This window comes from Ornithorhynchus anatinus, chromosome X1 (assembly GCF_004115215.2).
Source record: "Ornithorhynchus anatinus isolate Pmale09 chromosome X1, mOrnAna1.pri.v4, whole genome shotgun sequence".
In the NCBI taxonomy this organism is placed as follows: Eukaryota; Metazoa; Chordata; class Mammalia; order Monotremata; family Ornithorhynchidae; genus Ornithorhynchus; species Ornithorhynchus anatinus.
This window is the reverse complement of record NC_041749.1, coordinates 63123810-63147923: the sequence shown is the minus strand read 5'-3', so window position 1 is coordinate 63147923 and position 24114 is coordinate 63123810. Positions and strand designations below refer to the sequence as shown.

At 40.6% G+C, this 24114-nt stretch overlaps 1 protein-coding gene across 28 annotated transcripts in view; it reads right to left on the bottom strand.

Moving 5' to 3' along the window:
* The window catches only part of MAGI1 (membrane associated guanylate kinase, WW and PDZ domain containing 1), a 613606-nt gene that overhangs the window by 40093 nt on the left and 549399 nt on the right, over positions 1–24114 (bottom strand). For all 28 annotated transcript variants that reach the window (XM_029050061.2, XM_029050064.2, XM_029050063.2 and 25 more), the window contains 2 exons: positions 14949–14980; positions 3675–3891 (listed from right to left, as the gene is read on the bottom strand). In XM_029050061.2, coding sequence (XP_028905894.1) covers positions 3675–3891; positions 14949–14980 — 249 coding nt within the window. The remainder of the gene's footprint in view (positions 1–3674; positions 3892–14948; positions 14981–24114) is intronic.

Below are 24114 nucleotides of genomic sequence, written 5' to 3'. Positions count from 1 at the left end.
TAAAGTGCTTCAGGAAAAATGAAATCTATAGAAAATTCAAGGTACTATTATTATAAGAGCCTACTTGAACCACTAGACTCTTGAAATTCACCATGCTAAAAGAGTTTATATATTTCTAAACTTCAGGGTATGTGTTCTCTGTGCATGAACAAAGTCACTGTGAGCATTGTGTTCTGTGAATAAAATTATTTAAAAGGATTTTAAGTAATATATTTTAAATAGTCATTCTGATTAGCATACACTTAATTGTATTTGATGTTACTTTCTTTCAAAATCCTTATTAGTGTAGTATTACACATTATAGCTCAGCTAACCCTAACATTTTAAAAATTCAATTTGCCAAAACAGTTTGTGATCAGAAATGAAGTTAAAATAATAAAAAGGTGACCAGGTTTTTTTAGTGAGCTACAAAATTGTTTTACAGTGTTTGCCTTAACTTTTAATTAAATATTGATGCTCATTAAAGGGATTCATTAACATATCTGCAATTCAGATTAATTCATTTTGTCACTGTTTTGACATATGGCCACATTCAGGATACGGTAAGCAAAGCAATCAGGTCATGTAAAAACATGTTGATAGCTGATTGGGTTAATCTTGAAATTAACTTTAATAATAAAGTGAAATGCAAAAAGCACAGTCTACAATATTTTTTCAATGAAAAGTGTGATGATAAACTACAATCACTTCACTGTGGCAGACTATTCAATTATCCTTCTTTTCATTGAGTGCTTTGCCAGTTTTTAATGTCTGCCTTGAAAATAAACCATTTGTCAAATTTAACAGACAAACTGCAACCTTCCCAATGTGTGCAGACGCAGAACATCCGTAGCAATCATTTAAAAGGCTGGTATGATGGAACTGTGGATAAGGTAGACTGCCCATTAGGGGACAAAAGTCATTCTACAATTCCTTTTCAGGACTTCCTAGAAAGCTTTACTGGGGCTTTTCACTACTGCAAACCTTCATTATCCTCTCTAAGGAGGATATTCTCTGAACTTTACACTCGCTGTATGAAGGCTACCAACTCTGAATGGAGCAGAAACTGAAGAGAGTGGAGATTGGACAGAGAAGAAGAAACTGAGGGATGGCTACCCAGGGGATGGTACGTGGCCACCTTTAAATCTTGAGTGGGCAGAGATCAGGAAATAGCATCGCTTTGTTATAACTCTGTTATACTGTACTCTCCCAAGCACTTAGTACAGTGCTCTGCATACAGCTTGAGATCAGTAAATACCATTGATTGATGGATTGATTAAGGAGTGAGGGACTAATTGTTCTTCAATCTCAACATTTGTTTAAACTAATTAATAATAATAATAATAATAATAATAATGTTGGTATTTGTTAAGCACTTGCTGTGTGCAGAGCACTGTTCTAAGCACTGGGGTAGATACAGGGTAATCACGTTGTCCCACGTGAGGCTCACAGTTTTAATCCCCATTTTACAGATGAGGGAACTGAGGCCCAGAGAAGTTAAGTGACTTGCCCACAGTCACACAGCTGACGAGTGGCAGAGCCAGGATTCAAACTCATAACCTCTGACTCCCAAGCCCGGGCTCTTTCCACTGAGCCATTCTAATTATTTAGGTACCCGGCGCTACAGAGGAAGTGAAAATGTTTTTCATATTTGTTGCCACTTTGGCTAAGTCCGATGGACAAAGGGCTTGGCTTTAGCATAAGAACTTTAATTTTCTAGCAAAATTAGAGAAGCTGGATTGCAGGCCTTAATTTCAAGAATCTTTCTTTCCTCAAAGACAAAAAAAGGCACTTAGCCTATAGGCTTGCTTTTAAACAAGAGTACTGTAGCAGCAAGCAATCCACTCTACTGTGCCCCAGCATTTCTATGCACAGTTTACTGTATCACAGACAAGATTATATATTGAATCCAATCCAAGTGTTTATCATTATAGCACAAACCTGGGCCCAGGTCAATAAAGAGACAGCTTGGAAGTCAACTGAAATTAAACTGTTGCACTGCGTGATTAACTTCTTTTAAGTAAGGAACTATTTGTAAAGCATATGACATTGCTGTTTAACTACTCCTCTCGTATAACCTCAAAGTCTTTTAACTTAACCCATGAAAGTTTTTCCTGACAGAGAAATTTTAAAACGATGTATTCTTTCTGCTACTAATATTTTCACACATTTCACATATACCACCAGAAATCAAAAACCTATCTCTCTTATTTTTCTCTCGGTCCACTTCCTTCTGTGAGCCTTCTTCATCCTCTTCATATTCTTTAGTCCTCCACCTTGATTCCTCCAACATCAGTCTCCCAAAATTGAAAGTTTGAAAGGCATTACGGACTAAAGGATCTCATTATACCCCAGGGGGTGATCTTTCCAGAAATCAACAGGGTGTCCAGAAAAAGGATTATTAAACTTCTTAAAAAGAAACCACCACACTTATTTCAAACACCTTTGAAAGGACGCAGGCACAGAAATGAACACGGGGTTGATGCCCTGGGATGGCTGCAGGTTGATACTGCAGTGATACTGTTGGTTGCAGGGATTTCGCTTTCAGTAAGGTCTTTGCCTATTCTATATACACACTTTAGGAGAATCAATAACTGTCTCCTTGCATTAACTGACTTTTTATCTATGTAGTAATTACTTGAGCGCTTTAGATGGATTCTATTTCATTCTAAGTACTATATCAGGAGAAAGGCAGTGACACTTCCCTTGAGAAGTGTCTTGAGAAGAATGATGAGGCCAATCCTCAAATCCTAAACTTGGGAAGATCCTAAGTCTGAGTTTCAAGATGTTCCTGTTTTATGGAGAAAGCAATGAATAACTTCCCAAGATGTTTCATACCAGGTGCTCTGCACACAGTAGACAGTAAATACTTCTATAACTACAACTAACTGTAACTAACAACAATTAAAGTTGGACTGACTGTAACTGTCTTTGGAGAAACGATCAATCTCAGTCTACTTTTCCCAAGATCCAGACCTTATTCTTAAAATAAATTTTGACAAATAATCTTTGAAACCTGCCTCATAAAGTAGAGAAATGAAAATGAAGCAAATATTGTGTTTCCCTCAAAAGAGAACATAAGATATATTGTAAAATGCTGCTTTTTCAGAAATAGAAACGAAGCGAAACGCAACACACTGTAGGTTTTGGGTCTTGAATCAATAGAATGATATCCTGTAAAAACACCCTGCATTTTAAAAAATCAAAAACAGAGCAAAAAGCATCTAATTTTCTACTCCTTATCTTGATGACAAAAAATAATTTTATGTTCTATTGCATATCATAGCTACTACTGTTGATAATGAAAAAAAGAATGTGACCTCAAAACACATCTGACTCACAGCTCAAAAAATGATTGATGAAAAAGCAAACATCTTCACTTCTCTAAACTGAATTTTTCTAAAAAAACCCTAAACTTCATTCAATCCTTTTATTTGAACAGCAAATTCCTTAAAAACAAAAACACAACCCCAAAATGACATTAATTCCCTGTGCATTTCCAGCAGATTCAACTTGGCAGATCTTTTGCATCTTTATCCTTAGAACTTTATTTGCATACATTCACTTAAACTGTAAATCACATCTTTTCAAAAAACATCTAAAATAGTTAAAGCAGTGATGCCTAAAAGAGGAAAATGATTACCACTAAAGTCAGAACAATAGTAAGCTACCATAGAAATCTGTGGTATACTCACGTCGGCTTTCATACATGCTCCTGGACTGAGCCCAGATTTTGAATGGATCTGGTTTTTTCTGTCCAGAATTTTCTGTTAGGTCCACTGCTGGTCCTTCGGCCGTAGTGTAGTCAGGAAGCACCTGAGTGCTGTGTATGGGAGAAGCAGTGTGGGTGCTGCGGTGACTAGAAACACTATGCTGAGAACTGTTTTGGCTGTCTTTCCTTTCCAGCGGTTGCTGTATGTAAGCAAGTGAGAAGAAAAGAACAGAAGGTTATTATTGGTTTTCATGTGGGTGTTTTTCCATCATTTTCTCTTTGTTCAGCATTTTTGCATACACATACATAAATATATAATGTTTTGGCTTCTACCTTTAACAGTTAACATGTGGTGCAGATAAGTTCCCTGGTGATTGAGAGAGAGGTAGATGGGCGTGTAAAAAGGAAAGCATATAATCACAAAACCTACTGGTCTCTATGTTGTGGAATTAAAGAAAACAAAATTACACTACAGAATGGCTGGCTAATACACCACAACGGTTTGTTACAAGAGGAATCGGCTTTGATATAATCATTTCTAAGTTGTTAAGCTATACAAAATGACACAAATGGCTTGATTTTTCACCCTATAAAAGTCAGGAGACACAGAACCAAGGCTCAAACTACACCTCCCACCTCTTCTCCCTTGCATTTTAGACAAGTGCAAAATGACACTTGTCTTTCTGTCATGTGTATTAGATAAGTTCCCAGAGGCCAGGGACTACATTTTAGGGAAAGCACACAGGACTGGGAAAGATGAGACTTGTGTTGGAGTCCCAGCTGTCACTGGCCTACTGGGTAACCATGAGCAAGTCACTTAACTGCCTTGAGCCTCGGTTTCCTCATCTGTAAAATGGTGATAAGATAGATTAGGAGCTCTCTCACTGAATGGCAGGAACTGTGTCCAATCTCATAACCTTGTATCTACCCCAGTGCTTAACACATAGTAAGCACTTAATAAATGACACAGTTATTAATAATGCAAAGTACATACCTAGTTCCCAATCTGGTGTGTAGGGTTATTTAATAAAAAGAAACGAGCACCGTCGTTTCACATAACCCACTCGGCATGGATACCAAACCCTGATATAAAGGATCATCCACCTGTTGCTGGCTGCAATGCAGCCATCAAAACATATGTTTCAATGTTATTTGCTTTGGAAGATTTCAATTAGGCTATCCTTGTATCATGTGTCACTTAGTTCCATTAGATCCACGAGCACCAACAGTATTAAAAAAGGTAAAAAAAATTCCAATTAAATTATATTATGGAGGAAGCTCATTAAAACCTAGCATCAGTGGACAAGCTTAAAAAAGATGCTGCCAATTATTTTGAAGCATTTTTAGGAAGGACGGGGGGCCATGGGATATTATGCTTTCTAATTGGGGATTCTTTTGGAGGCTGACTTACTGTTCTTTTCAAGATTTCAGGAGAATGAATTAAGAAGGGAGGAAAATAGACTAAGTGACCTTTCAAGGTTTCTTACTGCCCTAAGATTCTATAAAAAATTGGTAAAGCCTTTGCTCTTAAGCAACTTAACAACCAAAATCTTCATTACAGCACTGACTCTCCAACTTCTTGCCCCTCTTTCTACCAAGACCTTCCAGTCTCCCTGCCAGGTATATGTTTTTCAACTTCTCGCTCCCCATTCTCCAGGACTGACTCATCTTCCCTGCTCAGTTATCCCCATCCCAGCATTTTTTTTTCCAGTTTCAGGATTGCTGCCTCAAACCTGGGAAAACTGGGAAGAGAAAAAGTTCAATTTCTTTACAGGGACTACTAGAAGAAAGTCTAGAAAGTTTTCTAGACTGTGAGCCTGTTGTTGGCTAGGGATTGTCTCTATTTGTTGCTGAATTGTACTTTCCAAGCGTTTAACACAGTGCTCTGCACACAGTAAGTGCTCAATAAATATGACAATCAATGAATGAATGAAAGCCTCAATGGTTAGATTTGCTGCACAAGGGCTAACTAATTTGAATATTGACTATGTTTAAAAGCTGAGATTTGGGAACAAATCATTGATCTTTTAACATTTTTTTTCTGCAAGAATGTTTTCTATAAATTGAACACATGAGAATTTAAATCAGGAAAAACATACTGATAACAGCCACACACTGTTTTGCTCTTTTTGAAAGAGCGGGTTACATTAACGCTGTGTGGTTTTATTTCCTCAGTTGTTTTAAAGGAGCATACTTTAAAAGTCACCATGTAAAAGAGGGTCAGAATTGAAATTAGCTGCTCAGAATGGAGCTAAATAAACCGACACTTCAGCATTCATTCTGCCCAGCTACCATATCCACTGATAAATAATAAATTTTAGATTCCCACACTTTTATTTCAGCAGCTTATAAGAATACAAAATTCACTTCAAAGTTACGTAATGTCTCTTGGAACTCCTTAGCATTGTTCCTGGACATTGAGGTTAGGAATTGAAGAAAACTGTCTATGGTAGATCAGAGTGAACAGTACTCTGCAAACAACCAAAGTGGTCTGAATTTTGAGATTTTTTTTCCCCTTTTTGTTGATTTCAATTCTCCATCTAAATCATATTGCTCCTAAGAGGGTACAAGAAGGAGCATGCTACCTTATGATAGTTTCATACTTGGAAGTCATAAATAATACTCTCACATAAAACATCACTGACTCATCTCTGACATTACTAATACTAAATTGTTCTCCTGGGTGTTGGGAAAAGTGTTAAAAGGATTAAGTCCTCAAGAGAGAAATAAAGGGCAACTGGAGCAAGTTGCATGGATACATCCTAGCAGTCTTATTCAAACTCAATGTTTTTGAGTTCTACTCAAGCAGACTGTTCAAACAATGTTCTTACTTAACTTTCAACCATTTCCAACTGTTTTTCCTTTCAGTGTACATAAAAAAGCCACATATTGCCCGGGTTTGCAACAGCACAAGGAAAGTGGCCTATTAGGCAGCTGCCTGGTCAATTTGTTCTATTCAGGAAGCTTAACCAGATCACTCACATCCTCAAAAATCTATTTTGAGATCTGCATTGTTCATTAGGGCTATCTATATAGACCAAATAACTACAAAATCACGGGAAGCAGCATGGCCTAGTGGAAAGAGCATGGGCCTGGGAGTCAGAGAACCTGGGTTCTAATTCTGACTCCATCACTTGTCTACTTGTCTGCCAGTCGCTTAACATCTCTATGCCTCTGATCCCTCATCTGCAAAATGGGGATTCAATATCTCTTCTCCTGCCTACTTTAGACTCGAGCCCCATCTGGGACCTGATGATCTTGCTTCTGCCCCAGTGCTTAGTACAGAGCTTGGCACATGGTAAGCATTTAACATATACCACAATTATTATTATTATTATTATCATTTACCAATTTGGGCTGCATAGACAGCCATTAGAAACCAATTTTCCACACAACTTTGTATGCTTTATGAAAAGCATAAAAGAACTATTTTAGTCATGATGAACTTCTATGCTAATCCTTAATTTCTAAATTTCAGCTTTCATTGGCAGTAAATAAAAATAAACAGTTTTCTGTGAATAATGCACTGTAAGCATTGTTATAAACAGAACTAAAATTAAAATATTTCTGAGTGACATACACCCTGAAGAGAACAACAAATAGGGATGTTCCTTCCCATATCTGCCAATAAAACCTTCATTTAGATCACCTCATTTCAATTATTTTCTGACATTAATAACTTAGAGTATTTCAACCTAAAATGGAAATCTATATTTGAGATCTAATTAGAGCGTTGGGGTTTTATGGCACCACCGTTCCCTGCAATGTGAACAGAAAGTGCTAAACAGGCTTTTAAGAAAAAAAAATGAGTGCTAACTTGTCTCATCACATTGTCCTTTAAAGTTTATTAATCTACAGAAATTATTAAGTACTTACTCTATGCAGATCGTTGTACTACTAAGCACTTGGGAGAGCACAATAGAATAAGAAGATTCAATGCCTGCGAAGAGCTTACAATCTAATGGGCGTACTGGAAGACAGGCAACATTTTACACTGGCCTCAAACAAGAGTCATCTTGTTGGTTATCTTATTTGGCACTGCAACAGGACACTTTTTCATCTCTTACTCTGAAGGTTTTGCTCTATTATATCTCCCTTAGCATTAGCTAGAATGAGACTGCCCCACCGAGTTTATGACATAGTAGAGTTTATGACGTTCAAATAACCTCAAAGATTAAATTCATAGAAATGTAGTGATCTTTGGTGCGTTATAGCTTGGTGCATTCCTAGCTGCTTGGCAAGTCTAATATTTTCAAGTTCAGTGAGGCTTGGGGAAATAAACAAACCAATAGGAGGGAGGAAAAAAATGTGAACTTTGGGAAATTTCCAAAGGAGTTGCCCTGTTAAAATGAAAAGTACCCCCTTGAACTGATATCTTTATGACCATAAATCCTAAAAGGAAAATGCCTGTTGAAGCAGATGCCCAAACCTAGTGGTCCTGAGAGTAACAAGGTACAATACCTCTTCTGCCTAGGAGCGTGATCTGTCCTAATTCAATAGTATTTATTTATTGAGCGCTTACTATGTGCAGAGCACTGTACTAAGCGCTTGGGATGAACAAGTCGGCAACAGATAGAGACAGTCCCTGCCGTTTGACGGGCTTACAGTCTAATCGGGGGAGACGGACAGACAAGAACAATGGCAATAAACAGCGTCAAGGGGTAGAACGTCTCATAAAAACAATGGCAACTAAATAGAATCAAGGCGATGTACAATTCATTAACAAAATAAATAGGGTAACGAAAATATATACAGTTGAGCGGACAAGTACAGTGCTGTGGGGATGGGAAGGGAGAGGTGGAGGAGCAGAGGGAAAAGGGGAAAATGAGGCTTTAGCTGCGGAGAGGTAAAGGGGGGATGGCAGAGGGAGTAGAGGGGGAAGAGGAGCTCAGTCTGGGAATGCCTCTTGGAGGAGGTGATTTTTAAGTAGGGTTTTGAAGAGGGAAAGAGAATCAGTTTGGCGGAGGTGAGGAGGGAGGGCGTTCTAATGATCTGTTAGGGCAATGTTATGAAAATGAGTTTCAGAGTGCATCAAGCTCAAGTCACGTTTGGGAAACAGCTATCCAAATCCTTCCTTTGAAGTATTTTCTCATTTCAGCTTTAGTGTCTTAACTGCTAATTCTACTAATTACTTATTGAGCACATATTGTGCACAGAGCACTGTACTAAGTGCTTAGGTAACTACAATAAAACAGAGTTGGTAGACATGGTCCCTGCCCACAAGGAGGCAGCATGGCCTAATGGATAGAGCATGAGTCTGGGAGTTAGAAGGACCTGTGTTCTGCTCCTGGCTCTGCCACTTGTCTACTGTGTGACCTTGGTCAAGTCACTTAACTTCTCTGGCCTTCAGTTCTCTCGTCTATAAAATGGGGATTAATACTATGAACCCCATGTGGGTAATGGACTGTATCCAACCTGATTAGTTTGTAGCTACCCCAGTGCTTTGTAGAGCGCCTGGCATATTGTACATGTTTAACATATACCATTGGAGAAAAAAAAAGGGGGGCTACAGTCTGGAGGGAAAGATAGTTATTAAATACATTAAGGATATGTACATAAATGCTGTGGGTCTGAGGGTGGGGTGAGTATCAAGTGCTTAAAGGGTACAAATCCAAGTACAAGGGTGGTGCAGAAGGGCGAGGGAGTAGGGGGAATAAGGGCTTGTCTGGGGAAGGCCTCTTAAAAGAGATGTAATTTTAATAAGGCTTGGAAGGTGGGGAAAGTGCTGATCCACTGGATAGAAAGGTGGAGGGAGCTCCAGGCCAGAAGTGGGAGGTGGCTGAGGGGTCAGCAGCAAGATTAGGCAAGATCAAGGTACTGTGAGGTGGTTAGTGTTAGAGAAGTGAGAATGCTGGGTTGTAGTAGGAAATCAGCATGGTAAAACAGGAGGGGACAAGGTGACTGCAAGCCAATTGTAAGGAAATTCTGTTTGATGCAGAGATGGCTAGGCAATCACCGTAGGGCCTTGAGAAGTGGGGAATGTGGACTGAATGTTTATTTATGAAAATAATCCAGGCACTAGAGTGAAGTATGGACTGTATAGATTGGGGTGGGGAGAGACAGGAGGCAGGGAGGTCAGTAAGAGGCTAAGTGGGATAGTATAAGTGCTTGGGTCAGCATATAAGCAGTTTGTATGGAGACATTAAACATGTCCAAAACTAAACTCCTTATCTTCTCCCACAAAACCTGGTCCTCCCCCATCTTTCCCATCACTGTAGAAAACACCACTATCCTCAACTCATCTCTCATTCCACCCACATATTCAATCTGTCACCAAATCCTGATGGTTCAACCTTCAATTCACAACATTGCTAAAATCTGCCTTTTCCTCTCCATCCAAACTACTACCATGCTTATCCAAGCACTTATCCTATCCCACCTTGACTACTGCATCAGCTTCCTCGTTGATCTCCCGGCCTCGTCTCTCTCCCCACTCCAGTCCATACTTCACTCTGCTGCACAGATCATTTATTCAACAAAATTTGCAGTCCATATCTTCCCACTCCTCAAGAACCTCCAATATTCATTCAATAGTATTTATTGAGTGCTTACTATGTGCAGAGCAATGTACTAAGCGCTTGGAATGAACAAGTCGGCAACAGATAGAGACAGTCCCTGCCGTTTGACGGGCTTACAGCCATCCACCTCCATATCAAACAAAAACTCCTTACCAATCGCTTTAAAGCACTTAATCAGCTTACCTCATCCTACGTAACCTCACTCATTTCCTTCTACAGCCTAGCCTGCACACTCCACTCCTCTAGTGCCAGCTTACTCATTGTGCCCTGCTCTCATCTATCTCGCTGTGGATCCCTTTCCCAAGTCCTCCCCCTATCCTGGAACTCCCTCCACCTCCATATATGCCAGGTTCTAACTCTCTCCACACTCAAAGTATTATTAAGGTCTCACCTCCTCCAAGAGATCTTCCTTGATTAAGATCTCTTTTCCCTGGCTCGCTCTCCCTTCTGCATTGTATATGCACTTGGATCTGTGACCTTTGGATATTTGACATTCTTTCCTCTCCCAACCCCACACAGCACTTATGTACATATCTTTACATTATATATTATAAATTATTTATTCATTTTAATGCCTGTCCCCCACTCTAAACTGTAAGCTCATTATAGGCAGGTAATGTGTCTGCTAATTCTGTTGTATTGTACTCTCCCAAGCACTTACTATGGTGCTTTGCACATAGTAAGTGCTCAATAAATACCATTCATTGATTGATAGGAAAGGGCAGATTTTAGCAATATTGTGAATGCAGAAATATAGGGAATTTAGAACCAACAGAATATGGTGACATCTTTAATATGTGGATTGAATGGGAGAGATGAGTTGAGGATAATGCCAAGGTTATGGGCTTTTGAGACAGGGAGGATGGTGATGCTAACTACAGTGATGGGAAAGAAAGGGGGAGGACAGGGTTTGGGTGAGAAGATGAGGAGTTCTGCTTTGGGCATGTTAAGCTGAGATGTTGGAGGGTCATCCAAGTAGAGATGCCCCGAAGGCAGGAGGAAATATGAGACTACAGTGAAGGAGAGAGAGCTAGGCTGGAGAAGTGGATTTGGGAATCATCCACATAGAGATGGTAGTTGAAGCTATGGGAGTGAATGAGTTCTCCAAGGGAGGGAGTGAAGATGGAAAATAGAAGGGCACCCAGAACTGAACCTTGAGGGACCCCCATAGTTAGGGGAGTCCTTGATACAATGAAATGCTTCTGGGGAAAGTAATGGGGGAGTGGGATGGGAGAAGGGGGACAAAAAAGCAGAAGAGATGAGAGGAAGTGCACTGATTGTACAAGAAAGTGCATTTAAGTTCATACAAAACTTTGGAAAAATCCGATAAAGCCCTCTATGAGTATGTGGGTTCAGGAAAGAGGAATTTATGTGTGAGGATGGTCTCACCAGTACAACAATACATACTAAGTACTTACTACATGCAGAGCACTGTACTAGGCACTTAGTCATCATACAAATTAAAGATGTAATTCTTGCCCTCCTGGATCTTAGAATTGAATCGGCAAGGCAATAATTATTGACAAATTATACCACAGCTGGGTGAGATAGTTGACATTAATAATAAAGGTTAATAAAACACATGAGTGTCAAGGAAAATGAAAGAACAATTAGGGGGATTAATAAGGGAATGTCTCCTGAAGGAGGTGACTTTTGAGGAAGGTGGGAAGGGAGAGACCTATTGCCTAGGGCATTCCAGGTAGAGGGAATGGTGAAAGCAGTGGTTTGGAAGTGGGGAAGTTAAATTTGAGAAGCAGGTAGGAGGTTGGCTTGGGAGGAGTGAAAAGCTTGAACTGATTGTAGCAGAAAATAAGAACAGATAGCTAGGAGGGGATCAGCTGATGGAGAGCCTTGACACTGTTGTTCAGGATGTTTTGTGTTATATGAGAAGCAGTAGTGAAATGTCTGGCTTTGAGGTAAGAATCTTTTTTCTTTTTTTTTTTAATGGTTCATCCAGCTTCTCCCATCCTGTCACATCATTCATTTTACTACTCATTAGTCCTTCATTCAAGGCGCTGACAAAGTCAGCAGTAAAATAAAAATGAAACCAAGCAATCTAGACATTTATTAGAGGCTGTGGCAAAATATTTTGATGGAGAGGAGGTGGTAGCTATTGGCTAAATGAGATGTCTCCAATCATCTATGTTTATTGCTGATCAACACTACTCTGACCCTTGACTCTTCATTCCACATACAGTTTTAAGCCACTGTCATTTGTTACAGGGTTGGGAGGAAGCACCGGGATTCAGGGAACAGGCTGAAATATTCTGGGAAGTTCATTTTGTTTTTTCAATACATTAAAGCAGAAATAACATGGCTTACACTGAAAACCACATTTTGTCTCCTATTCATTTAAAGTGTATTGCCCCTGCCCTATATATGTGTACAAATACAATTTCAACATCTTAATACAATTATTCTTATAGGAAAAGAAAAAAAAGGAAAACAAAGACAAAAACACATTTTCCTCTTTTCTCCTAGAAACCTAAGGACAGTATTAAAAATATGCTCAAAACTACTACTCAAGGTAAACATCATCAAGCTGATATACTGCTGGAATGACCACTGACTAGCAAAGAAAGTTCCATAACTGTTGGCAATTTTACATTACAACATCCATGGTATGTAGAGTCTACCACATTGCCCCTAAGAAATGATTACAACTAATATCCTTCTGCCTTTTCACCTGCTGTCCTCTCACTTGCCCTACTAGGAACTTCTGCAACTATTTTCTTCTCCATGGTATGATGAAATACAGAAATTGAAAGCAAAAAATAAATTAGAAAAAGGAAGTCTCATTAACATAGAAACCAATCTGTAAATGGATCACATTAATCATAGAAGCCAGGAAGAGTAAATATGTCAAATACAGTCCCTTTACTATTTAAGAAAAGATTTAAGACAGGAACAAGGATGTACACGAGGAAAGTCATAACCTCCAGCTCAGGGCTACCTCAGAAAATGGCCTGTTTCAAGTGTGATCAGGAACAACTCTTTTTTTTCTAGAACAACAATATTACTATCTTGGATTGAGGTAATTAACAGTAATCACGCTGTGTGCAAAGCAGTTAAGGAGGCTTTTTCTCCCCATGAACTCTGCACAAGCAATATGCTTGCTACTAATGAAATAGTTTTTAACAAAAATAACCCCTATTATAAACTCTGTAACTAGACTTCTAAATTATTTGAAGAGCCCACCTCAACACCTGTCCGATACCCTCTCAGTAGAATAAAAGGACATTAGATAAGGAAGAAATGCAAATAACTCTACATGAATGATTTTCATGAGGAAAATGTTCAACATGATCTAAAATGAATAGGCAGATTCCATTTTACCTGATTTCTTGCTACCTTTTAAAAACTGCAAATAGATTCTGCTCAGAATGTATACTGTTTATTTCCCATGTGGTTATAAGTAATTCCATACATCAATATATGTTTCTTGGCTAAAGGGAAAATTTGTGTCACATTAATTTGTGGCCCTCAAAGCACATTTTACACATTTTTTTTTCTATTTTGCCAAAGGCCACATTAATCTTTGGCTGTCACAGAAAGCACACACACACGATCCGGCATTTTTGTGCTTTAAGTGTGAGCAAAAAACTGAACTTGCCAGTCTCAATATTAATGCAAACTGACAATATTAGAGGCCTTAAATCATGTGACATTATCAGCACAGCTCTAAGCCACTGGAATCACATTATTTTAGGGTGTTCTCTTTGGATTAATAGAAAATGTACATTGAGACAAAAAACATCAGACACTTCATTTTATTTTCCTAATAACCTTGCCTCTCTCTCTCTCTCTCTCAAGGGTTTTTGCAAAGAGAAGAAGCAAAATCAGTTGTAGTTAGCTACGCTTTTAGCAGGCAGCCTACAAAGTTTTATAAGGTTTCACAGGCTGAGAGCTTAAATAAAACAATCTCCAAAAATCTTCAGCAGATAGATATACTCTTCTTAACCTTATTTCAAAGAATCAGAAAGTCCTAACATCACATAATAAATTTAACATGAAAAAGATACTCTTTTATTAGCAATGCCCTGAGAGCTGAGCTTTCATTATAGTACTTCCTACTATAACCTCTTAGGCTATTAGCTAACATGTCAAATAGGTAACAGTCCTACAGGGAAACCTGATTAGAAAGGGACAGTGAAATATTGAATTTTTTTAAAAGGATCCCACATCTGCAGCATAATGCTGCTAAAATCAGGAAAACAACAAAGGATTTATTACCTAGCTGGGAAACATCTCATTCTCAAGGCAATGGCACCAAATGCTATCCTCCATAAAATGTAAACTGAGAATCTTTATTTTTAAAACCTATGAGATTTTTATTTTGTAAATAATTCATTTTCTGCAGCCTGAAAAAACCCAGTGAATGAATAACAAAATGTTCAAAGCTAGGAACAAGATGGAGAGGAGCATTACTTGGAGAAAAGGTGGAGCCTCATTCAAAGGCATCAGTGCCATTTATTTCAAGTTAAAGCAGCTCAAAAACTCATCAGCTGGAAGGAGAGTTTTTATTTTCTGTCATGTTTCATTTTGACCGTTACAACTTGCTTTCAAATCTCCTCCCTGCGATTCAAAACAATCTCTGCTTCACCAAATAGATACCCACAATTTAATAAAATTATCTATAATCCCCTTTTGCTCTGAACCACCTCAAAACACATACAGCAAAGCCAAGTAAATAAACCAATCCCCCAGACCCAAGAATAGAGTAGCTAAGAAGTACTTACCGACTTTGGGCTCCTCTTTGGGACTGGCAGTCCTGAAAAATGGCAACAAGGGAAAAATAAACATTAGAATATAATTATTACCTTTTCCTTAAAAAAATCCCAAGGTGTTTCATCATAATATGGACATCTTCAGAGTTATGTCAGATTTCTTCCTAGCACTAGAGTTACCAGTCTATTCATAACGAATCAAAGCTGGGAAAGAGAGAGAGAGAGAGAGAGAGAGTGGTGGTGGTGGTGGTAGGTAGGGGGAGATGGATCAGAAAAAGGAATGGGGGAGGGAGAGTGGGAGGGAAAGAGAAAATAGAGAGGCAGAGAGGGAAACGGGATAGGAGAGAGAGGAAGAGGGATAGACAGAGACAGACAGACAGAGAGACAGAAAGATCTATCTGCATTAGCTATGCTGACTTGTGCTGCAGCAGCCTGGAGGCTGGGGAAAGAAATTCACAGACCTCAGCGGCCTGGGAAATTGAACACTTGGACAGAATCTCAAATGCTCTCTTGGATTAAGGGAGATTTAACTTACAATTAAGATCAGGATATTTCCTTTTGACACAATCTGCTTGTCAATTTTATCAAACTAACCAGAAGAGCAGACGGGAAGCAAGTTTATTTGAAAAGTGCTTGCTAAAAATGGATTATCTGTTTCAAGAACTGCAAATGTACATTTGCATGTTTGCTTTGGAGAAAACACAGGATGAGCACCAAAAGAAAGATAGATGATCTTTCAACAGCAGAGAAGAATTTATTAATGTGACTCTGAGTTAGCTCTAAATTGATTTTGGATATCTAAAGCATTCTAGATTTCATACACTTTTATTTCCCGATAGTCATCCAAGCTGGTTTTGATCATTCTAGTGGGAAATAACTCTAGATTTCCTGTAATGGATTAGGAGGCATGAGGTTTGGATACGAGACAGACAATTTTAATAGTAAATATCAGTAGTGCTGGAGAAGAAATAATTGAAATGGAGAACTGGAAAGAAAGGTAATCATAATTTTTGAGCTTGTCCGTTAGCTATCTAGTGTTCATTGGATGGCAAGGACCAACTGAAAGGGTATTGCTCCCTCCCACTTCCAGGAGTAGCAAAATGTCTATTGTCAGGAAACATGAAACATGAGAGGAATAAGAATTTAAAGAGGAGAGAAGAGATAAATGATATCCAGTCTGAAATTAAAGTTCATGTGAGGCATTTTTCAACACACATATAAAACTACTAAAATGCAGATAATCTGAAGAACATTAATGAATTTTTAATCTAAATAATTTTCACTGGAAACTTCAGCTTCCTTTTTTAGTTAGTCAATCATACTTATTGAGTGCATACTGTGTGCAGAGCACTGTACTAAGTGCTTGGGAGAATACAGTCTAACAATAAACAGACACATTCCCTACCCATAATGACTTATAGTCTAGAGGGAAAATGATCCAAAAGTCTTTATGTAGAGTGAGGTCAACTCTGCAGAAACAAGTCGCTAAACTGGACTACAAACTAACTCTGACCCAGGAGAAACACACGTGGAGATTGGAATCAGAAAATGAAATCAGAATATCAGCAAGCTTCATCTACAAATATGATATCCCTAGTTATCTTCCCATTGAAACCTGTCCTCCCTGTCTTTCCATCACTGTAGACATCATCATCCTCCCTTTTAATTGATCAATTCTATTTATTGAACACTGTACTATGTGAAGAGCACTGTACTAAGCATTTAGGAGAGTACAATACATCAGAGTTGGTAATAATAATAATAACAATGATGGCATTTGTTAAGCACTTACTACGTGCCAAGCACTGTTCTAAGCACTGGGATAGATACAAGGCTATCAGGTTTTCATTCATTCATTCATTCAATAGTATTTATTGAGCGCTTACTATGTGCAGAGCACTGTACTAAGCGCTTGGGATGAACAAGTCGGCAACAGATAGAGACAGTCCCTGCCGTTTGACGGGCTTACAGTCTAATCGGGGGAGACGGACAGACAAGAACAATGGCAATAAACAGCGTCAAGGGGTAGAACATCTCATAAAAACAATGGCAACTAAATAGAATCAAGGCGATGTACAATTCATTAACAAAATAAATAGGGTAACGAAAATATATACAGTTGAGCGGACGAGTACAGTGCTGTGGGGATGGGAAGGGAGAGGTGGAGGAGCAGAGGGAAAAGGGGAAAATGAGGCTTTAGCTGCGGAGAGGTAAAGGGGGGATGGCAGAGGGAGTAGAGGGGGAAGAGGAGCTCAGTCTGGGAACGCCTCTTGGAGGAGGTGATTTTTAAGTAGGGTTTTGAAGAGGGAAAGAGAATCAGTTTGGCGGAGGTGAGGAGGGAGGGCGTTCCAGGACGGCGGGAGGACGTGACCCGGGGGTCGACGGCGGGATAGGCGAGACCGAGGGACGGTGAGGAGGTGGGCGGCAGAGGAGCGGAGCGTGCGGGGTGGGCGGTAGAAAGAGAGAAGGGAGGAGAGGTAAGAAGGGGCAAGGTGATAGAGAGCCTTGAAGCCTAGAGTGAGGAGTTTTTGTTTGGAGCGGAGGTCGATAGGCAACCACTGGAGTTGTTTAAGAAGGGGAGTGACATGCCCAGATCGTTTCTGCAGGAAGATGAGCCGGGCAGCGGAGTGAAGAATAGACCGGAGTGGGGCGAGAGAGGAGGAAGGGAGGTCAGAGAGAAGGCTGACACAGTAGTCTAGCCGGGATATAACGAGAGCCCGTAACAGTAAGGTAGCCGTTTGGGTGGAGAGGAAAGGGCGGATCTTGGCGATATTGTAGAGGTGAAACCGGCAGGTCTCGGTAACGGATAGGATGTGTGGGGTGAACGAGAGGGACGAGTCAAGGATGACACCAAGATTGCGGGCCTGAGAGACGGGAAGGATGGTCGTGCCATCCACGGTGATAGAGAAGTCTGGGAGAGGACCGGGTTTGGGAGGGAAGATGAGGAGCTCAGTCTTGCTCATGTTGAGTTTTAGGTGGTGGGCCGACATCCAGGTGGAGATGTCCTGGAGGCAGGAGGAGATGCGAGCCTGAAGGGAGGGGGAGAGGACAGGGGCGGAGATGTAGATCTGCGTGTCATCTGCGTAGAGATGGTAGTCAAAGCCGTGAGAGCGAATGAGTTCACCGAGGGAGTGAGTGTAAATGGAGAACAGAAGAGGGCCAAGAACTGACCCTTGAGGAACTCCAACAGTTAAAGGATGGGAGGGGGAGGAGGCTCCAGCGAAGGAGACCAAGAATGACCGGCCAGAGAGGTAAGAGGAGAACCAGGAGAGGACAGAGTCCGTGAAGCCAAGGTGAGATAAGGTATGGAGGAGGAGGGGATGGTTGACAGTGTCAAAGGCAGCAGAGAGGTCAAGGAGGATCAGAATGGAGTAGGAGCCATTGGATTTGGCAAGAAGGAGGTCATGGGTGACTTTAGAGAGAGCAGTATCGGTAGAGTGGAGGGGACGGAAGCCAGATTGGAGGGGGTCTAGGAGAGAATGGGAGTTAAGGAATTCTAAGCATCGATTGTAGATGACTCGTTCTAGGATTTTGGAAAGGAAGGGTAGTAGGGAGATAGGACGATAACTGGAGGGGGAAGTGGGGTCAAGAGCGGGTTTTTTTAGGATGGGGGAGACGTGGGCATGTTTGAAGGCAGAGGGGAAGGAGCCCTTGGAGATTGAGTGGTTAAAAATAGAAGTTAAGGAAGGGAGGAGGGCAGGGGCGATGGTTTTAAGAAGGTGAGAGGGAATGGGGTCCGAGGCGCAGGTGGAGGGGGTGGCACTTGCGAGGAGGGAGGAGATCTCCTCTGAGGATACTGCAGGGAAGGATGGGAAAGTAGGGGAGGGGGTTGGTGGGGGGGAGGGGAGAGGCGGAGGGGTGACTTTGGGGAGCTCAGACCTGATCGTGTTGATTTTCGTGAGGAAATAGGTGGCCAGATCATTGGGGGTGAGAGATGGGGGAGGGGGAGGAACAGGGGGCCTAAGGAGAGAGTTAAAGGTCCGGAACAATCGGTGGGGGTGACGGGCATGGGTGTCGATGAGGGAGGAGAAGAAGCTTTGCCTGGCGGAGGAGAGGGCAGAGTTAAGGCAGGAAAGGATAAATTTGAAGTGTGTGAGGTCGGCTTGGTGCTTGGACTTTCGCCAGCAGCGCTCAGCAGCTCGAGCATAGGAGCGTAGGAGGCGGACGGAGGAGGTGATCCAGGGCTGTGGGTTAGTGGAGCGAGAGCGGCGGAGGGAAAGGGGGGCGAGAGAGTCGAGATGAGTAGAGAGGGTGGAGTTGAGAGCGGAGACTGGGCTCAGTCTTAATCCCCATTTTACAGATGAAGGAATTGAGGCACAGAGAAGTCAAGTGACTTGCCCAAAGTCACACAGCTGGCAAGTGGTAGAGCCAGGATTAGAATCCACGACCTCTGACTCCAAAGCCCTTGCTCTCCCCACTAAAGTTCCCTGTCCACAATGACCTTACAAGCCTGTAACCTTGGCATAATTCTCGACTCATCTCTCTCATTCAAGCCATCACCAAATCATGTCATTTCTACCTTCACAACAATGCTTAAATCTTCCCTTTCCTCTCCAACCACACTGCTGCTTTGCTGATCCAAGCATTTCATCATATCCCACCTTGACTACTGCATCAACCTAATAATTGACCTCCCTGCCTTGCTCCATGCTAGACAGTCCTTACTTCACTCTGCTACCTGGAGAATTTTTCTAAAATAAAAAGTCAATTCACATCTCCCCAATCCTCCAAAACCTTCAACGGTTGCCCATTCACTTCCACATCAGAGAGAAACTTCTTACCACCGGCTTTAAAGCTCAGTCAGCTTGCCCTCTCCTACCTTACCTCACTGATTTCCTACTAGAACCCAGCCTGCTCACTTGGCTCCTTTAATGCCAACATACTTACTGTACCTAGCTCTCATCTATCTCACCCCTGACACCTTTACCATGTCCTCCCTCTGGCCTATAAACACCTACCCACGCAGCCCCATATATGACAGATCATCACTCTAGCCATTTTCAAAGCCTTATTAAAAACATATCTCCTCCAAGAGGCCTTCCCTAAGTCTTCATTTCCTACACTACCTCTCCCTTCTACATTGCCTAGACATTTGGATCTGTACCCTTTAAGCACTTGATATCCTCAGTCCCACAGCACTTATGTACATATCTATAATTTTTTATTTATATTAACAAGTGTCTCCCCATCTAGACTTTAATTTCCTTGTAGGCAGGGAACATGTCTACCAACTTCTATTGTAGTGACTGACAAAGTTTTCCTAAGTGCTTAGTACAATACTCTGCACACAGTAAGCATTCAATAAATATTACGTGAAATCCACCCACTCTTCATAATACCTACCATTACATACTCAATAATGACTAGAAATAATTTAAGCAATGACCTCCTGACAATGCAAGCCTGTTTGGATACAGCACACTCTATGTCCACAGTAATGGACAGTGACTACTATAATGCCAATTTTCCTTAACTTGGAGATTTTCAAGCATACAACAATAAGCATATGGGCAATAAGCATAGCCCAGTCTAGCATGGCATAGAGGATACAGCACAGGCCTGGGAGTCAAAAGATCATGGGTTCTAATCCCAGCTCTGCCACGTCTGCTGTGTGACCTTGGGCAAATCACTTCACTTCTCTGTGCCTCAGTTACCTCATCTGTAAAATGGGGATTGAGACTTAGAGCCCCACATGGGAAAGGGACTGTATCCAACCTGATTTGCTTGTATCCACCCCAGCACTTATTACAGTGCTTGGCACATAGTAAGCGCTTAACAAATACTATAATCATTATTATTATTATTTAAATGTATAGCTGGGTGACGTGGGAAAGAGTAACACTTGCACACATCAAACAAGACTTCAATTTTGGCTTTGCTGATTTTCCTACTGTCTCAATAAATTAAGAACTAAGATTAAATAGTTTTCTAGTGGAAAGATCATGGGTCTGGGATTCAGGAGTCCTGGGTTCTAATCCTAGCTCTGCCATTGGCCTGATGTCTGGCTTTGAGCAAGTCACTTAGCCTCTCTATGCCTCAGTTTCCTCATCTGTAAAATGGGGGTGGGAGACCTGCTTTTCCTACCTTTTAGATCATGATTCCATGTGGGAGAGGGATCGTGTCCAATCTTATTATCTTGTATCTACTTCAGCACTTAGCACAGGGTTGGGCACATGGTAAATGCTTATTAAGTACTAAAAAAAATTGTCACCTGCCCTAACAAAAGAAGCCAGGATTAGAACTCAGTACTTCTGATTCCCAGGCTGGTGCTCTTTCCATTAGGCCACACTACTTAGTCTGTAGCCTCTAAATTATTCTCCTGGTGGTTAAACTCAAGAGAATGCACCTCTTTGAACTCCTTATTCAAATCATATCAGAGATTTGGTTTAAAGACACCTGTATTTTAAGATATTAAAATTTGACAATGAACAATGCAACTATCCATATTCTTGCAATTTATAATTAGTTTCAGCTGCATATTCAGAATGATTTTAAATAGTTGAAAAATGATAGAACACACTTATTCAAAGCTATTGTTAGAATGGTCCCTCTAAGGCCTAAGAATTTTAGAATGATATTGTTTTGGGCCAAACTTTACTCTGGAGCAAGTGGTAATTAGCATTTGACAGAAATCATTTATGGTGCCACACATGCAATAATGTCAGTGACTTGCCGTGGGATGGATATATAAATGTGCAATATTTCCAGTTATAAAAATTTTTCAACATTACGTTGCTAATGAAAATCAAAGTTTGTGGAAGGAAGTAACACCTGCCTTTTTGAGCTAAACTAGCTCATTAAAGAACAAAAGGGTAGCTTCACCTAGGAGGTGGATGGGGGAGCAAATCAACAACTGAAGTCTTACAAGTCACATGCAAAACAACTTGCCCAAGGGTACACAGCAGGACAGTGACAGAGCTGAGACTAGAAGCTGGATCTGACTCCCAGTGCCATGCTCTTTCCACTGGGTGGCCCTGTCTCTATCCCATATTCAGAGATCAATAAATTCATTTAACACTATCAACCATCTGGGCTCTGGAAACAGCTAAGCAAACTTTGCTGCCCTAAGAAGTTCACTAAATTCTTAAGGTTAAACCAGGGTGGTATCATTAAGAGTGAATTCCGAATGAAGGTGCCCTGCCTGAAATTTTCCAAATCCAAGGACTGGGTAGATATCCCATCCTATTCCACTTATTCAATGCTGCCTTGCTTGAGGACAGAATAGAGATCTGGAAGCTGGTGTCACTAGGCTTCCAATCCTATGGAAAACTCCTCCAACTCAATGGGTTGTGATTACCATCTAAAGTCTATTCCCATCATCACAACAGAGAGGGAAACCAATAAGCCAGTAGCAAGAACAGAAGAGATCAAAATACTGTATTTAAAGCTCTTTCCCCAGGTAGTGCAGGAAAAAAATGGCATTATTTATAAGATTTGTCTAGTTCCTGTTCTGGTTTAGGAATAGGGAACAGCCCTTGCTTCTGAGAAAGTAGTCTCTTTAGGAAAAATTCTTAGTCCAAACTCCTTTTCCTATGGTCCCATAGCTCTTTCTCCAAGAAAGGGACTGGCTGTTTAGAAGACAATGGGGAACACCCAAGCTGAGAGGTCAGGGAGGACTGGAACTAACTGTTTAAAGATCATATGTAGTTTCTACATATCCCTTTTCCCAGTCATCACTGATGAATCACAATAATCTCAAGTGGACTGTAGTGACACATTTTCCAAAACACTGCCGTTTATTGGAAACGCAGAAAGTATGCAGGTTAGAATGGTAATGAGATCTAGTGGACAGAGCACTGGATTGTAATTAAGAAGTGGGTCACAGACTTCAAATGTAAATAATAATTGCCCCCTCCTATCCTCATCTGGATAATGCAGGATTAATGAGAGCCTCTGCTAAGCAATTTTGATCTCCCTCTAAAACACTGCAAAAACACCTGAGAATGAAAATATTTATTCTTGTCCTGGCTGAGATTCTCATAGCCACATATTCTATTCCACACTTGGACTTTCCTCTAAAGTGGACAGGTATTCAGTTGAGTAAGGAGCAATAACAGTGAAATCCAGAGAAATCTATTGTGCATAAAAAGTAAACAGGCTCTCCAATCTAAGGGAAACATGTAGATTAAAAGGCAAGCCTAGGGCCATACCATGAGTCAGGGCAGAGGGGTATTCATACTGTATTCAGTCTTTCATTAGAATATGTATTAGAACATTTCATTAGAACACATATTCTAACATGTTCTTTCTATAATAGGACTTGGGATCTTTTAAAAATTGCCTTACAGACTATTGATGCTTTACTTCATAAAGTTGCTTTAAATGTTCAAAAATAACTGCACATCAGCAACACACTTGCCCTATCAATCAATTGATTATATTTTTTGAGCTCTTACTTTGTGCAGAGCACTGTACTAAGCACTTGGGAGAGTACAATATAACAAGAGTTGGTAGACACATTCCCTCTCCACAATGAGTTTATAGTCTGGGGGGAGACAGACATTTGTATAAATAAATTAGTTATGTACAGTAGTGCTGTGGGGCTGAGGGAGGGGCAGATGAAGGGTGAACATTCAAGCATAAGGGCAACACATAAGGGAGTGGGAGAAGAGGAAATGAGGGCTTGGTCGGGGAAGGCCTCATAGAAGAAATATGCTTTTAATTAGACTTCAAAGGTGGGGAGAAGTGATCGTCTGTTAGATATGAAGAGGAAGGACATTCCAGGCCAGAGGCAGGATGTGGGTGAAGGGTTGGTGGTGAGATAGATGAGATCGAGGTACAGTGAATAGATTGGCATTAAAAGAGTGAGGTGTGCAGGCTGGGTTGTCAAAGGAAAGCAGGGAGATAAGATTTGGAGGGGGGGGATGTGCAGTGCTATCATTAGCACTGTCCTCTGTGTGGTTGAAACGAAGAAGTGAGGTACAGAAGGAAAGAACATACAAATTCAATTTCTTATTTGGGGTTTATCACATTGGGTTTTCATTTCCAATCAATAAACCTCATTATATTTTCTCAAACAGACAGCCTGATGAGCAGACCCAAAGTAGGAGAGCAAAATGGAAAAGGTTATTTGTTTGATTCAGCCTTGTTTTTTTCTGAGTTACAATTCTTAGAAAGAACCTGACAAATTAGGAAGGTACAAATAAAAAATGCACTATGGAAAAAATACATTAGAGGA